General features: G+C 32.2%; 1 protein-coding gene across 1 annotated transcript; it reads right to left on the bottom strand.

The window, feature by feature from the left end:
- Positions 1 to 22398: 22398 nt before the first annotated feature.
- LOC123565565 (piggyBac transposable element-derived protein 5-like) lies at positions 22399 to 23683 on the bottom strand. Its single transcript, XM_045359432.2, has one exon. The coding sequence runs from the start codon at positions 23638 to 23640 to the stop codon at positions 22678 to 22680; it is 963 nt and encodes a 320-aa protein (XP_045215367.1). The 5' UTR covers positions 23641 to 23683; the 3' UTR covers positions 22399 to 22677.
- Positions 23684 to 25997: the final 2314 nt, after the last annotated feature.

The following is a 25997-nucleotide window of genomic DNA, read 5'->3' as shown; positions in this document are numbered from 1 at the left end:
TCAAAATTTGATATTTATCTTTAAAGTGGAACTGCAACAAGTGTGCTATTTAAATCATCTTCATTGTATCGTCAATGAAAATAGAGCAGAGCAAAGTAATTTTTTTAAGCTTGTAACTAGTCACTAGGATGGAAAATAAACAGATATAAAAACTTAATTTTATAAACAAATATAAATTTTATGTAGTTGCACAGGAGTCAAATGCCAGTCAATCCTAAAGATTTTCCTAGGGAAATGATTGGTAGGTTTAATCAGTCTTGTCTGAAATTGCTCTGAAAAGACATAACGGCATTTGATTACCCACAGTTAATGTGAAACATGTTTAAAGCCAAACTACCTCAAAGTGTTATGAGCGAACAGTTTCATAAATTTACCAAACCCATCAGTATTGACAGTCCTGACCGAGGAGAGAAAAAAAGCTTTCCTTTCATGAGGAAAAATTAATCATCTGTTACTTTCGACTGAATGAAAAAAAAAACTAAAAGCATGTACATAAAAATACAGGGTTTGTAGGTAGAAATGACCGATTGTGTATTGTACTTAATATAACAAGAGTCAGAAGTTTCAATAGATTATCTATGATGCTTTTGAAAGGAGGATTCCACGTATATGTTGTGAAAATTGAATGAATGCTTGGAGATTTTTCCAAGAGACTGACTGTTCAATTTTCCTGAGATATCTAAAATCACCCATCCAAAGCTTAAATTATATTTTTTTACGAAAAAGAAAATCATTTATTTGGGGCAAGGGGCAGTAGATTGGATATTCCAAAATAAACACTGATACTCCAGTGCGAAAAAATCATAAAAAAAATATTGAGAATGTCTTTTAATTTTACCACATTTAACAGTGTTTTAGTACCGTAACGCATCATTTTTATTATTTAGAGGGTGGTGGACATTTTATTTTCCATAATGATGCGAAAATGCCCAATATATCTTTATACGTTAAATTACGCCAGAAAATTATTAAAAACATTTACATTTTTGTCTCACAGCGACAATTTTTAATTGTGTGGCTCATTTTATGCATGAGGGTGTGGGCCATTTTAGAAGGTCACATATAGACATTTTATGTGCTATGAAAAAAACTGCCATCTAGTTTAATTTGCGAAGATATATAAAAGTTAAAAACTGTAACTCTTGCTTTTGTTCATAAATAGAAAAATCATAAGTGATATATTTTGCGCGTTTATATAGTTTACAATCGCTTGTTTGATATTTTAAAATTTTCTGAGGGACTTCAAACGCTAATCGAGACACAGCAGCAAAATTGTTACGATAAGGCCACGCCAAGGTATGAAAGTTATTATTTATACAGAAGGAAATCGCCGGGACCACATGAATTGCTCGAGCGAGCCCGGGTGCTCGAGTCATCGATGCTCGAGCGAGCGGTGGTTTACCTGTACATACGTATTTTGTTTTTAATTCTTCAATGATTAGTAATGTAAAAGTATAATTTTTATATATTAACCCATCATGACATTTCATCATTCATGGACGTTAGAGTGTGTGGACCTCATTGAAGTAAGCAATAGGGTGATGGAACATTTCATTTTTGCAAAATGATGAGAACTGTTCTGAAATCTTTCCTAATGACGGATGATTAAATTAAATTACGCTAGAATCTATTAAACAGATTTACTTTACATTTTTTATCTCGTAAGAGAGACAAATTGTAAATTTTGGCCTTATTTTGCGCGTGAGGGTGGGAAAGTTTAGACGCTCTATTACAGACATTTTTTTTCATGCTATTGAAAAACATTTTTATTGGTTATAATTTGCAAAAAGATATACAAAAAGGCACTTTTCTTCCGCATTTACTATTCGTCTGGACAACATGCGTTAAAAATATTGTTTTCTTCCCGCTATTTTTTTTCGTGTCTGTTTTGCATGTTCGGTGTATATAAAATAACCTCAACAATTCTCAAGACGCTTGGAAATTAATCTGCTGCATTTCTGCGCATGACACTAGACTGCAGATTTGAAATTCGCAGAAAATACAAGCCGTCATTATATCCTGTTTGAAATTAATGAAAAATATCGGTTGACTAACAGAGCCTCAGAAATATTCAACGTGAGAAGACAGACTCCACAGAAGTAAAGTTACGCAGAAATTTAATAGCATTCATTTTCCAAAAATATTTATACTGTATATTAAGCCGGCAGAAGAAAGACTTATACGATATACATATGTTTGGTCAGTCATTTGTAAATAACTCGTTTCCATCATCATCGTCATCATCTTCATCCATTGTATTTGACATGTTAAAAAATATGTTGTTCATATTATGGTTGTATGTTGCTTAATAACAAAAATATTGTTTAAACTAAAAAATATCACACGAGGTGTGTCTAAGAATATGCAATATATTCGCTCAACACTCCCTGGAATTGGGCTCAAAAATGGATTTATTTTCACTTTTCTCCGCACTGGTATAGCACATATTTGTGGAATTTTCAAATTTACTCTCCTAGGCCCAATATGATTCTACGAACAACAAAATAATCCAATTTAAAGTATAATTCTGTATAATACATTACCAACGTACGGGACTGGCACTGCCACTTATGTGTGGGGGGATTTTTATGCCCTCATATTTAATGTCATGAAACTGATATTTTTATTTTGTTCTCAACAGTAGAATAGTTAGCAGACTGAAGATGAAATTACTCGCAGACTGATCCATCACGAGCTTAGGGGACTTTATGACTGCGCTTCTTTCGACCGTCATTTCGTTTTTTCGGTCGTATTTAGTCCATATTTCTTTCTTCATGGGATTTCAAATATTACTTGGACTATTTACTCAATATAAGACATGGTGTCATGTACATCTTTCAAACTCCTACTTTAAATAGCCAAGGTTCACACTTGGCAGTCAAATGCTAACATGGCTTGAAACAAGGCGGTTTCGTGCCCGGTCAAGAAGCTCTGCCGTCCATCAAGGTGATAAACAATATTACCTAATCAGATGGTCTTGTCATCAAATTAAAACAGAACGTATTTCATGGTCAATGTCACCACTTGCAATTCATCGGTTTTTCTTTCAAGAACTTTGTAATATTATTGGTAGAATGTTTCCAATTATGGTGTAATGCAAATCCTTATCTACTCAGAGGTCAAGGTTCACCAGTCATAAAACTAAAGTCATTGACCTGATATCAAATTAAGCTCTCATATATTGACGGACTCATTCTTACATGAGGTTCTTTCCAGACTGAATTTTATTACTAAGTCCAGTTTTCGATGTTGCACAAACTTTTTTTTCTAAACAGATTCTATAATCTACAAATTTCCTTGAATATGGTTTTCTCTACTTTTAGCACACAGACAAGTAGCACTGTTTGACCGTCATTGTGAAACCGTTCATGATGTACATCACAAAATTGTACCTGGGATCGATTCTTGGAAAGATTTTACAATACACACAATTCACTTGACAATGTATGATATACTTATTCTTGAATTTATAAATGCCAAATTTAAGACACGACATTTTATTAAATCAGGAAAAGTTATTTTTGTAAATTATAATTCTCGGTTCAGTTAATTAAATTATGGATCAGTGTAAATTAAGTGATTTTTAAAAACTTTAAAGTATATCTGACAGGAGTCTGGATCGTCTCGGCTGATATGTGCGGATGGGGGTTTCAGTTATCTCACTCTTCCAACCATATCAACCTCGACCTGATAGGCATGATATCAAAAAGGCATAGGCTGTTATTCTCTATAAATAAAACAAGAGTTATAAGCAACAAAAATTAGAAATGAAACGTGATTATCAATACAATATGATATTATTGATGGGGTACACGGGTTATTATGGATACCATACATTAATGTTTGTATTGCGTGAGAAACATATGAGATAGCTTACATATAGGAATTGTATTAAAAATAACTTCTGCATAGAAATGAGCTCTCTTGAATTGAATAACTCATACTGCATAGAAGATGTCTGTCCTGAATGTAATAAAAGACGCATAGAAAGATTAAGATACAATGAATTAGATGTATCACTGCGTAGAGTAACTCACTGAGATTTAGATAACGATGCTAGAAAGATATCACTGATTGACTAATAACCGCATAGAATGAATCTAGATATCACTGAATTGAAGTACTACAGCATAGAAAGAACTTACTGCATAGAAATAGTCACCGGCTGGAATAATTACTGCCTAGAAATCTCATGAATTAAATAAACCACTGCATAAAAAGTCACTGAATTTGAATGTCTACGCATAAAATATATCACTTTAAAACGTATAAAATAAAAATATTACTGTTGTTTTCATGGTAAGATATTCAAATAGATCAGGAGTTTGTACATTTCCTTTTCGTGTTATATTTTTGTGTTTAAATTGTGTTTGGTAGTACGAAATTATTAATGATCTGAGTTAAAATAGTCTCAGATCCTTTCCTTTCCGCCAGTGCTACGCAATAACAAAAACAGCATTGTCTTCTCTTGCATAATATTTGCATTTTTGTTAGTGTTTTGTCTGACTGTTTTTCATTTCAAAAGTGATGTGTGTCCCGTATAAACACGCGTTCTTATAAAGATTACCTCGGGGTTACCCGAATTCATTTTCTTCTGTAGTTCACTAATATAATATTGTACAAATCTAGTCAGTCAATTTTATACAATGTTCGTTTTGCCCAAAATAGTATCCTTTTTCCATCGTTTTTCATTCAGGTCAGTTCAGGCAGGAACCTTAAAGTTGCGCCTTTTCAGCGCAATAAGTGATCTTGACAACCAAGAGCGTGAGATCTGCATATATATTAATTATTCGGAGTAAATTTTCTCAAAAATAAATATTCTTTCTTTACCATTTCATTTAAATCCTAGGCATATACAAATACTCAATTGCATTATTGATTTATTCTAAAAAATATTGTTCAGGATTTTCAGTAATGCATGTAATAGATAATGAGCAAGTAAAGCTTCTAATAGCCTGCTTTCCATATAGTTCGTTTCGTATTACATCATCATGGAGATGTACTAGCTACTTGACTGATAATAAATATATTTCTGTATTCATTTAATTCATAGAGACCAAAACCTGTCTATTTTAGAGATTTACACAGAGGAATGATGTTTTTAAAATATTAGACATAGGACTATAGGCTGGACTCAGTTACCCTACATTCGATTCATGGTCTGGAGCTAGTCTACATGGAGAGCATGACTGGGATCATGTCACTAGATTTGATTAAAGGCATTTGTCCTAGAGCTACTCTGCTCTGATAATCGAACCTACTTTTTTTTCGAAATAATTACAATGCTCGTGTTTGCATTTTGATCCTTTTTAGTGATTCTCCCCTGTATCATTTTTTTATGGACAGAGTTTCGAGTAGAAATTATTATTAATGAAGAATGAACAATTAAAGCTTTATTTAGAATCCTAACGAAAAATCGAATCCACAATTTCTTATCTGAAAAAGTAAGCATAGATGGATTCATTCTGTTATAGTTAATTTAAATGTATATGTGCACTTGAAAACTCGTGTCATTTACTGGCAATAGGTCAGTATTTCAGGACGATTTGGGCCATATTTTCATTCAACTGCTGGACACGTATGTAAAAATGTATTGTTGTTTTATAAGAGGTTACGAACCCAACTGTTTGGAGACATACCGCATGTTTAGGGTTCAAACAGTTTACAGCTGGCACTACGCTTCCCTCTTGATTGCGTCTGACGGAAGAGGGGAGGTCTATTTGATAAGCAGTTTTTAAATCCTATCAGGACTGAAATGTTTTGTATTTGTCTTCTGCCTGTTTCGTCGGGGCCTTAAGGGTGTTTCTTGTTGCTGCTGTCTTCTGAAAGGGCATTGAGTACATACGTTTTTGGTTCTTAAGGTTTGTTTTTTATATATTTATTACACGAAGCATTTTTGTGTTTTACATGCCATGCCTTTTTGTTTCCATTAGTGTAGTGATAAGAGATTCAACCTGGCGGGGATTACTTTTATTACACTGTCCCATGTCTTTGGAACATGGTGGGGTGTAAGAGTGAGGTTAGGGATGCACCCTAACCGGTTTTAAGCTCCCCAGTGGTGTTTTGCCACTGGACCGTTCCAAGGCGGTGCCCACTGTGTTCTTTTGTTTGGGTAGTTTTGTCCTTATGTGTGGCTTTGTGTGCGTGTGTGTTGTTCTGTTTTTTGCCTTATGTGTTGGCTTCATTTGAGTGTGTTGTGTGTGTGTGTGTGTGTGTGTGGTGCACGGTCTGCTTGCTTGGGGTTTCGTTTGAGAAGGTAGTTTTTGGTACCTGTTTGAATTTTGCTTTGTTTTTTATGTTTTTCATTTAAGCTTATGTTTAATACCCTCTTACACTTATTAAATGTGTTTTCTTACATAAATGGACGCAGAGAAAGTGAAGTCAATATGTCGTATGTAGAATATCGATTGGCAATTCAAAAATCATGCATTGTGCATGTATAACAAGTAAGCATTATAGTCCCATCTATTAAGCATGATAAATTTATTTCTTGTGGGTTAGGCAAAAAACTGTTTTCTTTGATTGCTCTATAGCAACACACATTTTTATTCTCTTGTGTTATTTATTATCTTATTTGGTTTGATTGTATTTAATTATAATCGTTATATGATATATAAGTGATCCAATAAGGACTATATATATCTATGTTAATAATTTGAAATTAAATCTACAAAGAGAAAACATGAACCGGGTTTCAACGTTCTAATAGTTCTATATTTACTATTTGTTGGTAAAACCCGCTGATGATCAATAATTTATTTCAAGCTGCGGATATTGACCGGGTAAGACCTTGTAATTTGATTTAAAGAAACAGTAAAGTCTTGAGATAATAAATTCGACTTCTGATAACTGAAGTTTATTTTACTCATGTTTCAGTCAATGATCATGAGAACTTGAGTACTTGATATTTGCTGAGAGCTCATTTATTTTATAAAGTATTAGGGTATCACATATACTGTATAATTATAATTAATCTCGAAAAATCAGTTGCAGTAGCTTCTTTACGGTAGCTCATTGTGTCAATACTATATTTATGGCAATTTGGGTTAATTCCCTTACTTTAATAAACATAAAGGTCCAAATTAATTTTAAAATCTCGGTACCTTAGTTTCATGTTTAACATGATGAATAATCGGTTAGCTGACTGTGAACTTAAGCTGTCCTGTTCTGAAATGTGTTTACTTGGGTAAAATGGTGGATTAGGATCATGTGTTTAGTAATTACAGATGGTCAGTATCCTAGTCAATATGTTCTAAGTAATTCAGATTTAGTGGGCTATAAATCTTTCTTGTTTTGTTACAGAGCAAGAAAGAAAAAAAGATTTCCCTTTTTCTATTATTAGCCATCACAACACAAATTTTCAGTTTGTGATGTCCATAGTATTTATAATTTATTGCATGCTATCCTCCGTTTAAAATTATTGATTATAAATTGATGTCTCTGTGCCTAAAACATTAGAGTGTTTGTGATATGTATGTTATAGCTCTATCGATAAACGAAATAGTAGCGAACATTCACCAAAAAGAACTTTCGGATTTCTCTAAGTACGCTATTTGACGTGACTGTGTGCTGTCACATCTTAATTTATTTGGACGTGTTAAAATATCTAATGATATCAACAAAAACATTGATAAACTATCTTGAAATCATTTTGTTTTTATAAACTCGAGCTACATGGGTTTGATGTATATCAATATTTTTTACGTATTTGTCCTATAACATTTGTCCTATTATAATTACGTTATTAAATCGTTTCATAAGATATCAGTTGGTAGCTCGTTTAAGCGATTAGATATCAGGGTTAACAATTTTCGATTCCAAAATATAAGTTGTTATATTTCTTTTTTTATGGTTTACAAGTTTTTTTCTTTAAATATGCTATCTAAATTCATTCTTTTACTGAAAGAACTCAGTAATCAAATAATTAAATTTTATCATAGAAAGCTTTTGCCACACAGAATACGGGTTTGAAGTTTCAGAATGGTTATTACAGTCATATCTGTGAACAAAGACACTTGTCGGAACAGCGAAAGTTGGTCTTTGTTTCACAGGTGGTTCGTTATTCGAGTGGAAGGTCACTTCTCAGGTTAGCCATTATCATGTGATAAAAAAAGTATTTTACAGCTTCTTGCCTCTCTGTATGTTCTATGTATTAATTCGGCGGTGCAAACTCGCAAACATCAATCAGCACGAAATTATTATGTTTGCTATTATAATGCGAAAGTCGTGGAATTTTAGGCGGATTTCAAATATTTTCATGCCGGGAACGGACCAGATTGGTCGTTAGTAGCGGGGCAAATATGGCTCTTGGGAATGTATTTGGCCGGTCGCTTGTCGCGGTCGCCAGGTGGTCGTCTATTCACGGCACTTTTTATGAGCATTTTTGTACAGGGGGACCAGAGACGGTCGTTGTCGACTGGTGTCGCTATTCACGGGTGTCGCTAGCACAAGTTTGTAGCTCTAATTTATCCATTTGAAGGACTTCTTTAATTTGCATTTTACGATATACAAATAATCATGATATCATAAAATTGAAACATGTAATATCAGTTAAGTCATGGTTTGATTAACGAGTGAACTGTATGAAGACTTCTAAATAACTTGAAATGATAATTTTAGCATATATACAGATTTATTGAAAAATAAACATATTAATGCAAGTACGGGCGGTACGGGTTTTAATATTATTCAATTGCGGAGCACAAAAAGCTTACGCGCCAAAATTATTCCAAGAACTTCAAAATTGTCAGTTGAAGAGGTTCTAGCACGTACAGTTCTGATGTTTTACTTTCGTATGGGTTATTGCTAATAACTTAATAAATGAAATCCATTTATTATGTTTTGCAATATGTGTCAATAAAAGGTTTGATCCACTTTGATGATGCATATAAACTGTTAATATTTGTCTTTTCTTGATTAAAATTAGTCACCTGACAATATTTGTATGAAATGCTGTAACAGAACCATTTATTCTTAATTGTGTTTACAAATTCGTCATTTTAGGTATTAATGGACAGATTTCAATCAAAGATACGTGTTGGGTTTTGATTTGATTTACTACATCATCAAAAGAGCTATAAAATTTAAGGGGTTGGCAGTGTAAGTATAATACCTTGGTTATTGGAGCTATGCTTCGGAGCTTGCATTAATGTTGTTTAATCTGTACGGGAAATCAGATATCTAAAAAAAAAAAAAACTCAATAATTTTCTAACAATTATTACTATAATATAACCGATTAAAATTTTAAAAATAAAAAAATAAAGTATTAGATTTTTTAACATAATTAGGTTAATCATTTTTCTACTTTCCTACTGAAGTGATACCGAAGAAGGAACAGGATTTTTATATAAGTGTTGTATTTATATGATTGTGTTTTTTGAAGAATCTGAGTAGATATACAAACTATTGGCAGTCTGCCTGAACACTTTTCACTTTAATTGACCTAAGTTGGTGTATCATAAATATGTGTAAGTAGCAACCATTTTTGTGTTGTCATCAGCGTGGTTTCAACTTTCACATCGAACTTTCAACTTCATCATTGTAGTTTCGATATTGAACATCGTGGTTTCGACTTTATCATCACCCCCCCCCCCCCCCCCCCCCCCCCCCCCCCCCCCCCCCCCCCCCCCCCCCCCTTTCTTTCGACTGAAAATCGAAACTTATGGGGCAAGAGGATAGTTAATTGAAAATTCCACAAATCTGGCTGATACCAGTTGGAAAAAAAATCATGAAAAATCAATTTTGAAAAATCAAGAAGTGTTGAGCGGAATGTATTGCATAGACTTAGCATTCATTGATATGACCATTTCAGCATGCCGATTCTGTTGCTTCTGTTATAAAAAAACGATGTAAAACGCAGGTTTCAGGACACTAAAATTTTGAAGAAAAAATGCCCCCCCAAAATGCATACTTGCGCGTCCTGTACGTATTAACTGCAAATGACTGACCATAAAACACATGCTTATTTTCTAAAGCATGTGGCCAACGAAAAAAATGGTGGGAAGAAAATTGTCTCATACGTTTACTTTTTCCGCTATTTTGAGCTGAATCTGGAAGGTTGAATGACCGTTTCCTCATTTCGTCTTAATTCCGTTACCTCATGTAAGACTTTAGGCCGGCGTCCCTACCACCCCGGACGCTAGGCAAAATCGATTCAAGTACATGTACTTTATCCAATAACTACTCGTAGCAGGAATCCTCAGTTCTATAAACATCATAATAAACGCAGTTGAATGTAAATGCTTTTAAATTGCACCCTGTCTATTTTGATTAAAAAATCGTACCGGGACCAAATGCAAACTGGCCCTGCCACTTAGATGTTGAAAATCGAAACTAGGATTAACGAAGTCGTAAGCACGGTGATGGAAAGATGAAACCAGATAGTGAAATCGAGAAAGATATCGACATTCACTTATCGTAGTTTTGAATTCCGTCTTTTCGACTTTCCTATCGTAGTGTCGTGGTGTCGACTTTCGAGGTATGTGGCTATGGGAAAATAAAAAAAAATGATGGCCAAACGGGAACGCCCGTTTTATAAAACAATTTGACTGAATAACAAAATGTAAAAATCTAGCACATAAAGTTTTAAAAACAACTTAACGCCGGTAAATGCCTAAAACTACGTTTATGTGATAATTAGCTTTCGGTTTGGTCTTTAAAGGTTTAGGAGTTTAAAATAGTTCATAAAAAATTTTTTTTTGATAAACAATATCTACATCTTTACCCACAATCTACATTACATATTATGCAGTCATGCTGTCTCGTACGATAGATCCTTGAAACATTCTGCAAATATTGTTCCCCTTTAAAACTAATGGTGGGTTGACTAATAAAAATTAATATCTGTTGGAGTTATCGGGTGGCACGTTTTTTGGCACGAGATGATAGGTAGCTACACTAGCATTAGACTAGTAAATAATTATAAATTCTACATTATTCTCTTTTTTGTCTAAATCTATCTCATACAGAGAGGAAAATCAGTACAGTGAGAGAATTATCAGAGGGATTGTGTTTCAATTATCATATTAAATTATTGATACTGGACATAGATATAGACTCAGTTCAGTACATTCAATCATAAAAATGGTAAAAAGATATATCATAGTCTAGGAATAGTCTAATAAGTAGCGGTGTGCAATACTTTTAAGAAGTTATCTGAAAAAGCGAAATTTATCTTAAAAAGATTTCTCTAATAGTTCTATATCAATGCAATAATTTACATTAGTATCTGGGATTTTTTTTTGTGTTTAGTGCCCACAATTGCCATTTCTTAGCAAGACAGCTATTTCGATTAATTTCAGCAATTATCCTGAGATTTCGAGCTTTCCTGAAAACTTCATCAATAGCCAAGTTCTTAAAAAAAATAAAAAGAATATTTTGAAAACTGTAATTTATTACCATAATAATGTTTTCAGGATAATGCGCCACAACATTTTCTGGAAAGTTTAGAATTGTTATCATGATAGCTACCAAGTATTATCGTGGCAGTTCCAAGCACTAACACGGCATTTTTGCGCTTAAGGAATCATCTTCATTCGATACAACTCTTGACATTTTTCAAAACATTATGCGCAGTGTTTGCGCACCACATTTTAACAAGAATTATTAAATCGGAGTTAGTTAAACCTTCCGCCACAGATTTAAAGGATATAAACATGGTTTGATGAAGAATGTTCATTAAAAAGAGACAAATTTTATTTGATGATTGAAATAGGTTTGAGAGGAAATAGGTCTGATAGTATACATATGTCAAACTTATTGAATCAAGGTCGGATTTATAATGAAAGACTATAAGGACAGAAACATTTTAACGAACATATGGGTAATACAAATAAAATTAGTTTATAGCGCTAGATTAACAAACGCAAAGCAGAGAGTATGTAATATTGAAAGAGTCAATGGTTACGGGGCAAAAATCGAAGATAAACAATGACACTTTCATATTTCGAAGCAATTAATAATCAGAAGTTCACTTTTATCAAGCAGATCATGGTATTTTGTAACTTAATGAGCGCTTCCTAATGAGGAATTGCTGGACTGGTCATGTTTTGAAACAAAATAGATGCAGTAGAAATGTCCTTGACGAATCCAACATGGTGGTAGTAGCAGCTCGTTCAAATACAAGTTAGACTTGATTTATACATTTATTGAATTTTTTAAGCTTTGACATTGATGTATTTGAAGTCCAGTAATTTGATGAATATGATTTTTGGCAATATTTAGCTGACCAAAAGCTTCCTCCTTCTAGCGCATATGCAGTGAGTGATTCGGTTTTAAAGAAAATATGATTTTAGCATCACGTTGAAGATGTTTGATATAACAGCGATGGAAGTCTATTAGATTACTTTATGTTACAATATTGCAATTTCTGCCGAAAATTCTGTACGGATATGTCACTCCCCGTATGCTGTCCGACAGGTGATTACCACAGCGAGCAGCTTATTACATGCCTACACAAAAAAATTTTGTTGTTTTCCCCCAGATAAATAAATGCTTTGTATGTGTCCTGTAAGGTTCCCCACTTTTGGTTACCATTCCCTTTTACTAGTTTAGTACAAATATTTATTTAATGTTTGTAATCTTACTTCCATATAGTTAAATTATTTGTTAATTTATTAATTTATTTTCCAATGCTCTGGTAAATATGTCACAAAGTATTTATTATGATGAATAATTTTCTATTACATTACATCTTATACTGTTAAAAATCATGTAAAAACATGAATGACATACTGTGCTGAGATTTTATTGAAAACATGTAGATTTTGCTAAGTATTCTTTCATTTTGAGGTCTGAATATTATTTCATTGTTTGTTTAGTTTGTAGGTTTGAAAATCATTTTCTTTAAAATTATACTCTTACATGTCACGAAAGCTTTAGGTGTTTGCCCTAGACTAGCCACTACTAGACGATATGTTTCTACATTTTTCCTATTTTGATGAAACTTAATTATTTTCATGGAAGACGAAACGCCAGTCTTTAAATATTTTCACAGGGAATGATGTTGAAATTATCAGGGTATTGGAACATTAGGTTATAGACTGGCTCAGTTAATACATTTAATCATTAAAATGTAACAAGTATTATCATCGTCTAGGGGCTAGTCTAGTGTTTGCCTCATAAGCACTTGTGTCAAGTCTCTTTAAGAGTTGTCAATGGTATGTATCTGAAGGATCTTTATTTAATGGATATAGAGATTGTTGTATCACTAAGACTTCCAGGTTTTAGATCTGATTGTATTGTTTGTTGTTGGATGATTATCAAACGTGATGAATCCTTTCGTTAAACCAAATACGTAGTGGAGGTATATACACCGATTTTCAAAAATAAATATATAGATACTTTGTGTTAAATAGGTAACATTGGACTTTGTGAACAATTAAGGTGAAATCCATGCGTAAACTTTGGTGTTTATACTAAGTAACTTTGTAAATTAAAGAAACATTTATGTTTGAATCTAAGTTTTAAGATTTCACAATAAAACACTTTAGAAAGCAGACAGGAGACTTGTGTGTGTTTTAATAAAAGGAACATATCTCCCACATTTTTAACAGAATAAACTTCGTTCATAAATATGTTATACTAATGTTTTCTTTCTATACATTTTTATTACCCTGCCCCTTAAAAACGGAATTTGTAAGGGTTATATATGATTTCATGTTGTTCTGTCTTCCGGCCTGTCTGTCTGTCTGTCCGTCGAGACACATGATTGTGCGCACTATCTCCTCATCACGTAAATTTAATGTACTCCTCCCAACAAGTGACAAGTATCTAGCCTTTGTTGTGTCTGATGGCATATAAGGTTTTTTTCAGGAAAAAAAAGTCTGCAGAAATATAGGACTCCGTGTTTTTGTTACTCTATTACTTTCATGCAGTCCACATTTTTATCCAGTCTTGTGTGCGTCAAATTACGAGTACTGTATCAGTGCGTGCTTGTGTATATTCACCTTCAATGATAGCTTTAGTTTTAGAAGTGTACATGTAATGCTTATATTCTGTATCAGAGATTAATAGTACAAGGGATAAGCTATTGGCATTAGATATGTTGGTCAGATGCTGCTGTTTACAATGTTAATTCAAATTTTTTATATAGTACTGCATTATTGTAGACAATATCACTAGATAAGAGAAAAATTCATTTCAGCGTGTTATTTAGAGTTTAAAAAGATATGAATGTTAATAATTTGATATATAATGATTAAGTGGGCCTTTTGAAATGGATTCACATACAAGCTCTTGAAACTCTTCGTGGAGTTATTCCTCATATTACAGAAATAAGATCTAAAAAATTCTGATAACTTGCTAACACATCTTTTCTGTAGGTAATTTTTACATTATAGTTACAATTGTAGATTTTCATTAAATTTTTGCTATAGTTATGTTTATATTTATTTACCAAAGCTGGTGTTTTAGGAGCTTTGAATTTAGTAATAAGTTTGTTTGTTTGGGTTTTAACGCCGTTTTACAACAGTATTTCAGTCATGTAACGGCGGGCAGTTATCCTAACCAGTGTTCCTGGATACTGTTACCAGTACAAACATGTTCTCCGCAAAGTAAACTACCCAACTTCCCACATGTATCAGAGGTGGAGGACTAATGATTTCCGACACAATGTCGTTTTCAAATGTAGTCACCGGAGAAAATGCGCCCCGCCCGAGGATCGAACTCGCGACCCCGCGATCCGTAGACCAAGCTTTACCTACTGAGCTAAGATTTAGTAATAAGAAACAAATAATTATTAGAGCATTAATTCTCATAGGTACGATTAAAATTTCTAATGGTCGTTCAATTCTCTTTATCGCAATATCTGTACCACAGTTTGTATTTATAAACAGAACTACTGGCCCATTAACGCAAAAGAATCTTCTCACAGATAAACATCAGCATCAGAAGTATGATGAGTGGTTGAGGTTATCTACAGGTTACATAATAACAGTTCAGTCAATCATTTTTTGTAGTAACCGACCTACGTGCTCTTAACGATGTTATTATCTAGGAAATGGGCATAGGATTCGCCAAGTAAATGTCTAAATCTAGTACGTGTACAGTTTGCCAAAACTATGTGATCGGAATTAACCAGTGTTTAACTCAATAAATGATGGTTTCATGTATACTACGTTTTTGGATTTACATGGAGAAGCCAATGAAAAAAGGTATATTCAGTTATTATTTATAAATATGGATTTTATAAAGAATATTACATATGCTTGGTTTTGAATGTAAATAGTTTGATATAAAACTCATAATAGTTCTTACAGATTGTGTTACTACTATTAGTTTGCATATTTATTTATAGAAAATAAAGAAAGTAGCAATAAAAGAAATTGAAAATATTCCGCGCATTATAGTGCAGTTACATGTTATGAGCGTGCCTATTACTCACAATAAACACAATAACATATTTATTATGTCTCGCAAATTATCAGTATGTTTGATTTCTTTTATTGAAAATGATTAATGTTATTTAGATTCCAAGAAACATATTTTCTTAGTTATTTTTTCCATTCACATAAGCGTTGTTTGTTAGCAAATTCATTACATTTTATGTAATCAATTATTAAATACGTTTCATATTAGTTGTATAACTTTTAACTTTCAGGTTGATATTAAACCTTCATATATTGCTACCTGAGAGGGATGGGAAAAGATCTGGTAGACTGCAAAAGAAGGAATGTGAATAGCTAATACACTGACAATGTTGAGGTTCATGAAATATTTCTCTAAAAAGAAATAACGTTATGCTTATTTGTTTTACCATTTGCCCAATTAAAGGACAGATACATGTAGATACTTAATAATAATATTTTTCAAACTGTTATTGTTGAGTGAATATCAAAGCTATATGAAATTAATATATATTAAAATATGTGTCGTTTCATCATGTGTCATACAGTTTATTTTGCATGCTCTTCCCAATACCGTGGCTTATAAAATTTCGCAATGACAACTTCCAGGATTTTCCTATACTGAATGAGCTTATCCGAATTTCGGATAGTAACTACATTACAAAGATTTTTCTCTATCCAAATTCAGATAGTAAACATTGTCTCATGGAATACATTTAATTTTAGTCCAAACGCTGATTCTTTTTATTGCTAATTGTTAGGGGCTTATCAAATTCGGATAGCAACGCCAACATTTAGTTTTGCTTCATTCGATTTCAGATAGGATATTGTTAAAAGCTTATATGATATTTGGATAGTAACGACAAAACTCAAGTTCTTCTTCAGTACGATTTTAGATAGTTAATGTTTTGGCTTATCTGAATTGGATAGCCACTCAAACATTTGCCATTTGATGTTTATGTACAAAATATTATTATTATCTTAACTACCAAATCGTACAAAGTGTGCATTTGTTTCGGATAGTATACAAAATGAAAGTATTCGCATTGTTCGATTCGGATAGAGCAGGTTCTATCATATATGGACATAAGTTAAATTATGTTTATGAAATTACAGTTTCCGGATCAAGATAATTCTTGAAATTTATTGAATGTTATCATATATTGAAATTTCTGCTTGTTCTTTTGAATTTTCCGATAAGTTCTTGATAAATCAAGCATTTTGACAGTTTGGAAACTGTCAAATACAAATGGATCGTGTTGAATTTGAAAAGATTCAAATAAAGTTATTCAAGATATGTTTACAATACTTTTAGAAATGCAAAAAGAAAAAAAAAATATTCAATGCCTTTTGAAACGTATATGAAGGTATTTAAACTTAATGGATATAGAAATAAAAAACAAGAAGTGTTATGTTAAATTTAGATATTTAATATAATTCTAATTTTAATATAATTCCAGAACCAATTCATGAATGGCAAAATATTATGGACCCTGGTTTTAACTCTTATACATCTATTTGAAACTTGCTTCCCAGAACCTTCAAAGATTTATTTCCTTTTCATTAGCGACTTTAAATATTCATATAAAAATGGTATGTCTTTGACTAAACAGTTTGATGGTGTTCTTTTTCTTGAACGATGTTATTTTACTAAAAGCATGGTTTTACAAAGCTATATCACGATAACTATGTTATAAATGACCCCGAGTGGGCGTTATATAATCTTTTCTTAACTGATCGTCTTATAAAACCATACTAAAAATCCCCAATTAACGCTATTATTTATGTTAAAACCAACCCAGAAATATGTCTTAAAAGACTTCAAGAAAGAAACAAAACGGAAGAAAACAAAGATAGTTTAGATTATTTAGAGATATTACATAAATTACATGAAGAATGGTTAGATCGAATGGTTAAACACAACATGAAAAAAAATAACAATTGATAATAATTTAGATAAAATAACCTCAAAACCCTATTCAAAAAATATAGATGATATAAAACATTTTCTCAAAACAATATAACTTCTTTAAGTGTGTTTTAAAGATTTTGTCTATAAATATATTATATAAACCAAAACGTTAAGACAGTTTATTCGGAGGTTCGGTATTACGTCTGTCCCATCTGACAATAGCAACTGTGGATATTACAAATTGGGGCGTAATAACTACCCGGCTTACCTTACCTCACCCCTGTTTCTATTAAAGTTAGTTTTTATTTCGTTTCGAAGAGACATGGAAAATGGGGTTAAAGGTGACCCCGCTGTGAACTGAAAAATGGGACGACTTAAGAGGAACGTGTGTTTTTAAAGATTTTTTTCTATAAGTATATTATATAATGGTCAATAGAAAGGTAAACAGAATGATTATACCAAAATTATCCAGTACTTCAGGAGAAATAATGAATGAAGATAAAAATTCATATAAAAAAGTTCTTAAAAGAAGAAATGTTATTAACTCTAAACTTGATAAAATAGTTAGTGAAGAATATAAAAAAAACATGAGATTGATAAATTAAAAAATGCTATAGATCCATATCTTTTCCAGAAAATACTATATAAACTAGAATTTGGTTGTTTAATGCAAGAAGAACATAGTGAAAACTGTGATTGTTCAATTTCAAACAACAACCGAAACAAACCCCAAAAAGTTATTACAACCGATTATAACAACAATGAAGAAAAAACATATAAAAGCATTTATGCAACATCTAAAGGTCTTGATATTAATTCTGGTTTAATAAAAATGTCTTGTGAAGGAAAAAAAACGGAGTAAAAAGCGGAATATCAAACCTTAATGGAAAACGATATAAATTTAAATATTTTTGAGTGTTGTTTTATTTCTTAACGATTTTTTTTTCTCTAACTATAATATAAAAATGGAAATTGAGAAATCTACAAAACAAAATTTGAAGAAATTTGAAATTGAGATTGAATATAGACAAGACCCAAAAGAATCAATTATATTTAACTATAAACGACTCTTATGAAACACTTAAATCTGAACTTAAAAGGTATAAAAGTAAATACTTTTTTAGGAATAACTTTTACGAAAATTAGTAATACAGATACAATATATAAATCAGCTTATTTTAAATCAAAGGCTTTAATTAATATTAATACAAACGAAATAAAAACAATTTACGTCAAGCTTTTGTTGAAATAATAAATAGAATTGGTTATTGGATTTCAGAAGGAAGTGGCTGGAGTATAGAGTCAGTTGATGTTCATTATATAAAGATATACAAATATAATCCATTGGCCGCTTCTAGTTACTTAAAACTACCAAAAGAATTACAACATAATAAGAAAGGATTTATAAATATAATGAATGATGATAATGAATGTTTTAGATGGTGTCATTTGGCTTATAAATTTCCTGCTGAAAAAGATCCTCAAAGAGTTTTCAAAATAAAAAAAACATATAAAAGAATTAGACTACTCCGGAATAAAGTTTCCTGTTACTTTAAACCAAATACCTAAAATAGAAACTCAGAATGAAATTAGATTTAATATATTTGGTTATGAAGATAATAATGTTTATCTACTGTTCATTTCAAAATATATATATATGAAGAACAATGTGACATTTTGTTAATCAATAAAGATAAAATAAACCATTATGTCTGGATGAAAGACTTTAATAGATTAATGTTTAATAAAACAAAACATCAACATAAAAAAACAATTTCTGCAAATCATGTTTACAAAATGTTTCACAAGAAAACATATTAAATGAACACATTCCTAATTGTTCAGTTATTAATGGTACCAAAAGCGTAAACATGCGTAAAAAAAAGAGGGAAGTAAGATTTACTTTAAAAAAATCACAAACAGTTAGAAGTACCATTTGTAATTTATGCTGATTTCTAATCAATAACTAGAAAACTATCAACTGCTTTACCGTCTAATAAATCTTCATTTACCGAACCGTATCAAAATCATATAGACTGCGGCTATGGTTATAAAGTTGTTTGTTGTTATGAGACAAATATACTAAACCAACACAGGTTTGCAGAGGACCCAACGCTGTTTAATTATTTATAGAAGAAATGCTCGAGGAAGAAGAGTAGCGTAAGAAAATATTTAAAGAACATTTTAATAAAGATTTAAGAATGTCTTAAAAAGACTCAGCCGAATTTAAAAAGCAAACCTCTTGTCATATCTGTGGAAAAAATATAAGAAAAACGAAACATCAGTAAGGGACTATTGTCATGTAACTGGAAAATTTAGAGGCTCCTCTCATCAAACCTGCTAAATTAATTTTAGATTAACACATAAAATTCCCGTCATTTTTCACAATTTAAAAAGTTATGACGGGCATTTTATTATGCAAGAAATTGGTAAGTTCAAAAAAGAAATTAATGTTATTCCAAACAATATGGAAAAATATTTAGCATTTATGATTGAGGATTTAGTTTTTATTCACAGCTTTCAATTTATGTCCCAATCATTAGATAATTTATCAAAAATATCCCAGAATTTAAATATCTTCTGGAAGAATTTTATTCAATTTTAAATGAAACGCATATATCTAATGAAGAATATGAGCATGCTAAAAATATTTGGAAAAAAATCAAAATTAAAAATCTTGGAGAATATCATGATCTATATTTAAAAAAAAAATGATCTCTTACTTTTAGCCGATACATTCGAGAACTTTGGAAAATTATGTTTGGAATATTAGAAATTAGATCCCTGTCATTATTTTAGTAGTCCTGGCTTAGCCTGGGACGAGATGTTAAAAATGACCAAAGTTAATTTTGATTCAATTAGTGATATAGATATGCATTTAATTATTGAAAAAAACTTAAGAGGCGGAATTAGTTATATAGCCAACCGCTACAGTAAAGCTAATAATAAATATATGAAAGATTATGATCCTGAATTAGAATCTAAATACATTATGTACCTCGACACCAATAACCTTTACGGCTGGGCCATGTCGCAGCCTTTACCCTCCGGAAAATTTAAATGTGTCACTGTAAAACAATATAACAAATTGATTGCAAAAGGCAATGCTAATTTATAATTGAGTGTGATCTTGAATATCCGACAGAATTACATGCTGAACATAATGATTATCCTTTAGCTCCTGAAAAGATAATCATTTAAGATCAATTGCTTTCAAATTATAGTAAAAATATTAAAGAAGAGGTTAAAATAGGAAAAAGCAATGTAAAAAGATTGGTTCCGACTTTAAGGAAAAAAAGAAAAATATGTAGTGCATTATAAAACCCTAGAACTTTATTTTCAATTAGGTTTAAAAGTAACAAAAAATCATAAAATATTAACTTTTGAAGAAAGTTCATGGTTAAAAGAATATATTGACTTTAATACACAGAAAAGATCTCAAGCAAATAATTCGACTTTTTTAAGCTAATGAACAATTTTGTGTTTGGTAAAACGATGGACAATTTACGTAAAAGAGTTAATATCAAACTTACACATGATGAAAATATTTTATTAAAATATGTAGCAAAACCTTCGTTTGTTAGTTCAACGATGTTTAATAAGAATTTGTTTGGAATTCATAAAATAAAAGAAAGGTTATTATTAAACAGACCCAGTTACGTTGGAATGTGTATTCTAGATTTATCAAAGTTTTTGATGTATGATTTCCATTATAATTATATTAAAGAAAAGTATAAAAACTCACCAAAGCTTTTATTTACTGACACAGATTCATTATGTTATGAAATAAAAACCAAAGATGCATATAAGGATATTTATAAGGACAAAGATTTATTTGATAATAGTGATTATGATAATAATTCAAAACTTTATTTCGACAATAATAAAAAAGTAATTGGAAAATTCAAAGATGAAGCTGCTTGCGTTCCCATTGTTGAATTTGTCGGACTAAGAAGTAAAATGTATTCATATTTATTAGAGAATGAAATAAATATTAGAAAATGTAAAGGAATTAATAAACATGTAAAAAAAAAAAAATAGTTCATAAAAATTACAAAGATACTTTGTTTAATTCAACCCAAACTAACCATACCTTTAAAGCTGATAAACACAACATTTCTAGTTATTCTATTAACTCATTCAGGCCTGATAACTTATCTCTGATAAGAGTCTAAGGGTTTATCTGTAGCTGGAGTCTACAGCAAAAGTGATAAACTGATAAATCCTGTACAAGGATTTTGAACAACATGCACATGCCATGCAAAAAAGGTTGTAACTGGGTCATTATGAAATACAGACTCACCAAACTTCATATGCATATTGGGCATACTTGTACCTTTCTTGTGATGTAAGTTAATCCAATATATTTTGTATTTAATTAAATTCCAAGGCTTGAATAAACACAAAACTCTGCACAATTACACTGAATTTTCCTGATTTCACAGACTTTGCACTTATTTTCTTTTTATTTTCATTGAATAACACACATTCAAGGAAGCTGGTAGTGGTTTTTTCTAATTTTATATAGAAAAAAATGTAAAAAAGCTATATATATATATATATATATATATATATATGTATATATATAAATGTATGTACATTATTTACAATAAAGATCTGGGCATGCTGTCAAATAAAATCATTTCACTTATATACAGTAATGTACAATATATAAGTGTATTTTTTTTTGTTTATTTTTTTGTTTTTGTTTTTTTTGTTTTTTATTTAGGGAAGAGGGTACTTAATTTTCTAATTTGCTACCAACTCCTTGATGTTCACTATATATTTTTTCCTTTGCGCTTTATATATTCCTGTATTTTCCACATATCGAATAATGAATAAAGCGCACAACTTCACTTTCGCATAACTAGTCGCGACACTGCATTGGCTCAATAAACACACATTTCTAATTTAGCACACTTTCAAGATGGCAAGTAATTATTTTGAATTTTTTAAAATGTAGAAATGTTAAATAATTTATAGACATTATAGTGAAACATATTTACATCAAGTGTCATTTTTGTTGACTGACAGGTAATGATGATACCATATAGGGGCCGCGCCATGAGATAACCAACATAACGCGTCTGCGACCAGCATGGATCTAGACCAGACTGCGCTTACGCGCAGTCTGATCTAGATCCATGCTGGTCCGAAATACACTATGTTAGGTTTCTCATGATGCGGCTTATACATACACAGATGCTGTTGTAAATAGAGAAGTTAAGCAGTAAATTTATAGATTTTTATATTTATATTTATTTTATTTAATATTTTGTTAATGAATTACAAGCCCTCTTGATGTTCAGAGATTTAATTTATTTACACACTGATTTTGAGCACTATTTCCCAAATCGCTCCGGAAATTTTTCAACGTGGTACGGCTTATAGCACTCAACACAAAGATTCACTCCGCATCCTTAACAACCATACTGTGTTTCGCGTCGCTTTCCATTTTTTGAACACATCTTACAGGTTCGCCTTTTTCCCAAATTAGCCGGCCAGCATATCCTGCCTTGTAGCTGAATATTTTCCTTGAGCACGTCGCGTTTCCTTTTCTGCATAAAGTCCCCAATTAGCTGCTTCGCGAGTTTCTTTCGAAAATCCAGTTGTGTCAGTGGCTTAGGTTTTCCTGTTCTTGTCTTCTGTTGGTGATTTGGTGATTCCTTCATCAGAATATAGGCTCCAACTATGGCAAGATCAACTAAAAACCAGAAAAGATATTTCCACCACTTGGCTGACTTGCGCGCTAGACTGTACATGGCCCGTAGCTGATCCGCATGGTCAACACCGTTCATGTACTTTGTGTAATTTCGTACGGACTCCGGGCAAGAAACATCTTTCTGACTTCCGTCTTTCTGCCTTCGTTGAACTGTTGTCCTCGGCGTTGTTGGATCGAAGTTTGTAGATAAAATGAATACGGTCTTCTTGTCCCTCCAAGCTGTCGCAACCATGTTTCCTTTCTGCATCGTGATAGATGTCCCTTGTTCCTTCAGCTTCTGCTGTTTTATTTCGTCCGGAATTCCTCGTCTGCTGGATCTAAATGTTCCACACGCGTAAGTTCCTTGCTGTTGTAATTCCTCGAATAGTCCTACCGTAGTGAAATAATTGTCACAATACACATGATGTCCGCGATTCAAAATTGGTGTTACTAAATCCATCACAACTCGTTCCCCTAAACCCTTGTCTCCGTCACGGTTCTCCTTACCTAAATACACTTGAATGTCATTCACATATCCATTGTGAGGGTCCGCCCTTACCCACACTTTGATCCCACGTTTAGTCGGCTTCATTGGCACATATTGTTTGAATCCTAAGCGACCGGTATATCCAATCATAGCCTCATCAACTGTCGTTTCACGGTGCGGTTTATAATTGGCCATCAAATTTACACGCACGGCTTCAAGAATCGGTCGAACATGTGAAAGTTTGTCATGGCCTGCACTGCGAAAAAAAGGTCAATATACGGGAGTGTACGGTCCCGTATATTTCGAAAATACGGGAGTATACGGGATGTATATTACAAATATACGGACCTAATATACGATCCCGTATTCGGAACATCTAGTATACGGGAAGTCCGTATATTTGTCATGCATATACGGAATCCCGTATACGCCGAATATACATAAATGTATATTTCCCGTATATATGCAATATACGAACTTTTAAAAAAAAATCCCTAGAAATGGTGTTTATTCGTATCCTGCTTTAATATAAGTTTCATTTTAGTATTCGAAGGTCTTAAACTTTTTTCCCGTATTTTTCCGTTTTTTAGAATATAGGGAACGTATACGAGCCGAAATTTTCCGAATATATGTGATACGGACCCTTTTTTTTGTCATAAAGGGGACTGTGTTTGCATCTAATATACGGGGGCATTCGGACGATTTCAATTACGGGTTTTCAGTTTTTTTCCGTAACCATATATACAAGTATACGGACCCCGTACTTTTGAAATTCGGACTGTGATGGCATCTAATATACGGGCATATACGGATTGTATTTCTAATATACGGGCTTAAATTTTTTTCCATACGCAAAACTAAGTTACGGACCCGTATTTTTGTCATATCGGGGCATATACAAACTGTACTTTTGATATAGGGGCTAGGGACTACCCCCGTATATCCCAGGATACGCAAATAGGACCCCTTTACTTGTGTCTTTACGGGGAATATACAAAACTTTTTATTTTTTACTTTTCGGGCTACGGACTATCCCTATATGAGGTATACGCAATTACGGATCCTACTTGTGTCATATAGGGAAGTTCATTGATATCGGGATATACGAACCTGTGTTTTTTTATACGGGCCATTTTTTTCCCCGTTTAGAAAAGATATGCAAATATACAGATTCCATATTGTGGCACATTTAGACTAAATTTTGGGTTTCGTATTCGGGGAAATTTCCGGGACCAGTATTTTAAAAGATACTTTTACCGATTTTCCCCCGTATATGCACATTGTAGTATAAAAATCCCGTATTTTTTCTTTATGTAAAACTGATAATCAATTTCTTATGGGCACACAAGAAAGATACAAAAAAATTCTTCGACGTATCCTCAGCAATTCAGCATTTAGAAAAAGCAAGACAACGCAGGTTTGAGAAAAAAATCATATTGTTTTAATTGGAGACATGTCAGTTTAAATTAAATTTTATTCAACTAAATATTTTTAAATCAGTTTTTCAAACGATTTTGAATCTTTTTTCATTTTTGTACAAATAAAATAAGCAGAAAAAAAAATGTGAGTAATCAATAACTTTAAAGTTTTCTTTAATATCAGCCGCGCCATGGAAAAACCAAATAGTGGGTTTGCGCCCAGCATGGATCCAGACCAGCCTGGCATTCGCCTCTGACGGGACCCATGCTGTTCGTAACATTTTCTGTAACTGCAATAGATTTTGGGAAGGGGACGCATGGATCCTGACCAGACTGCGCGAATGCGCAGGTGGTCTGGACCCATGCGGTCGCAAACCCACTAGTTGGGTTTATCTCTAGCACGGCTATATTTTTATTTTAATTAAAAAAAGGCAATTCGCACATTAAATTTCTGCCCGTTGACTCAAAAAATCGTTGAGTATCACTTCTTTACTACTGTCTGAAAATGTTTTCGTTATTCCCATGAATGTTGTTACCCTATAGGTTTTTTTCGATTTCCCGTCTGCTAAGAAGACAGTACACCTCTTCAATGTCCGAAGATGTATTCAAAACGAGCGCTTTAAAAAAGAGCATTTGTTCTGTGCGGGAACACGATTTTTAAGCGGGTTAAATGATGAACCCCATGGAAATTCTTTTTTCCTACTCAAAAATATAACTTTTAATCTGTTTTCAAATGCATGAAACGAAGGGCCATCCGGCTGTCGTCTGCATCGTTGACAAACTAGTAGAAACTTCAAACATAAGCTGTTCTCTATCGTGAAAATAAATAGTCGTCCCGTTTTCTGATTCCAGTAAACAACTCTTTGTCAACCTGGAAAAAAACAATGCAGCATTAAAGTTATACAAATAACCTTGAAATTCTGAAAATAATTAATTAAAATATGTAAAAATTTATGACGAAAAAAATGACATGTGGCAGGGATGACGACATCTTTAAGTGTCAAACGCCCATACTCATTTCGTCGTAAAAAAATTAGATATCTTTAAATGTCCTGTTGATATTTAATAAAATTTTTTCCACTTTTTATTGCTTTTAGGGGTTATTTTAAAGTTAAAATACTCCCAAATTATATG

This window comes from Mercenaria mercenaria, unplaced genomic scaffold, assembly GCF_021730395.1.
Source record: "Mercenaria mercenaria strain notata unplaced genomic scaffold, MADL_Memer_1 contig_4785, whole genome shotgun sequence".
Lineage (NCBI taxonomy): Eukaryota > Metazoa > Mollusca > Bivalvia > Venerida > Veneridae > Mercenaria > Mercenaria mercenaria.
The sequence above is the reverse complement of the archived record's forward strand: the minus strand, read 5'-3'. Positions and strand labels throughout refer to the sequence as shown.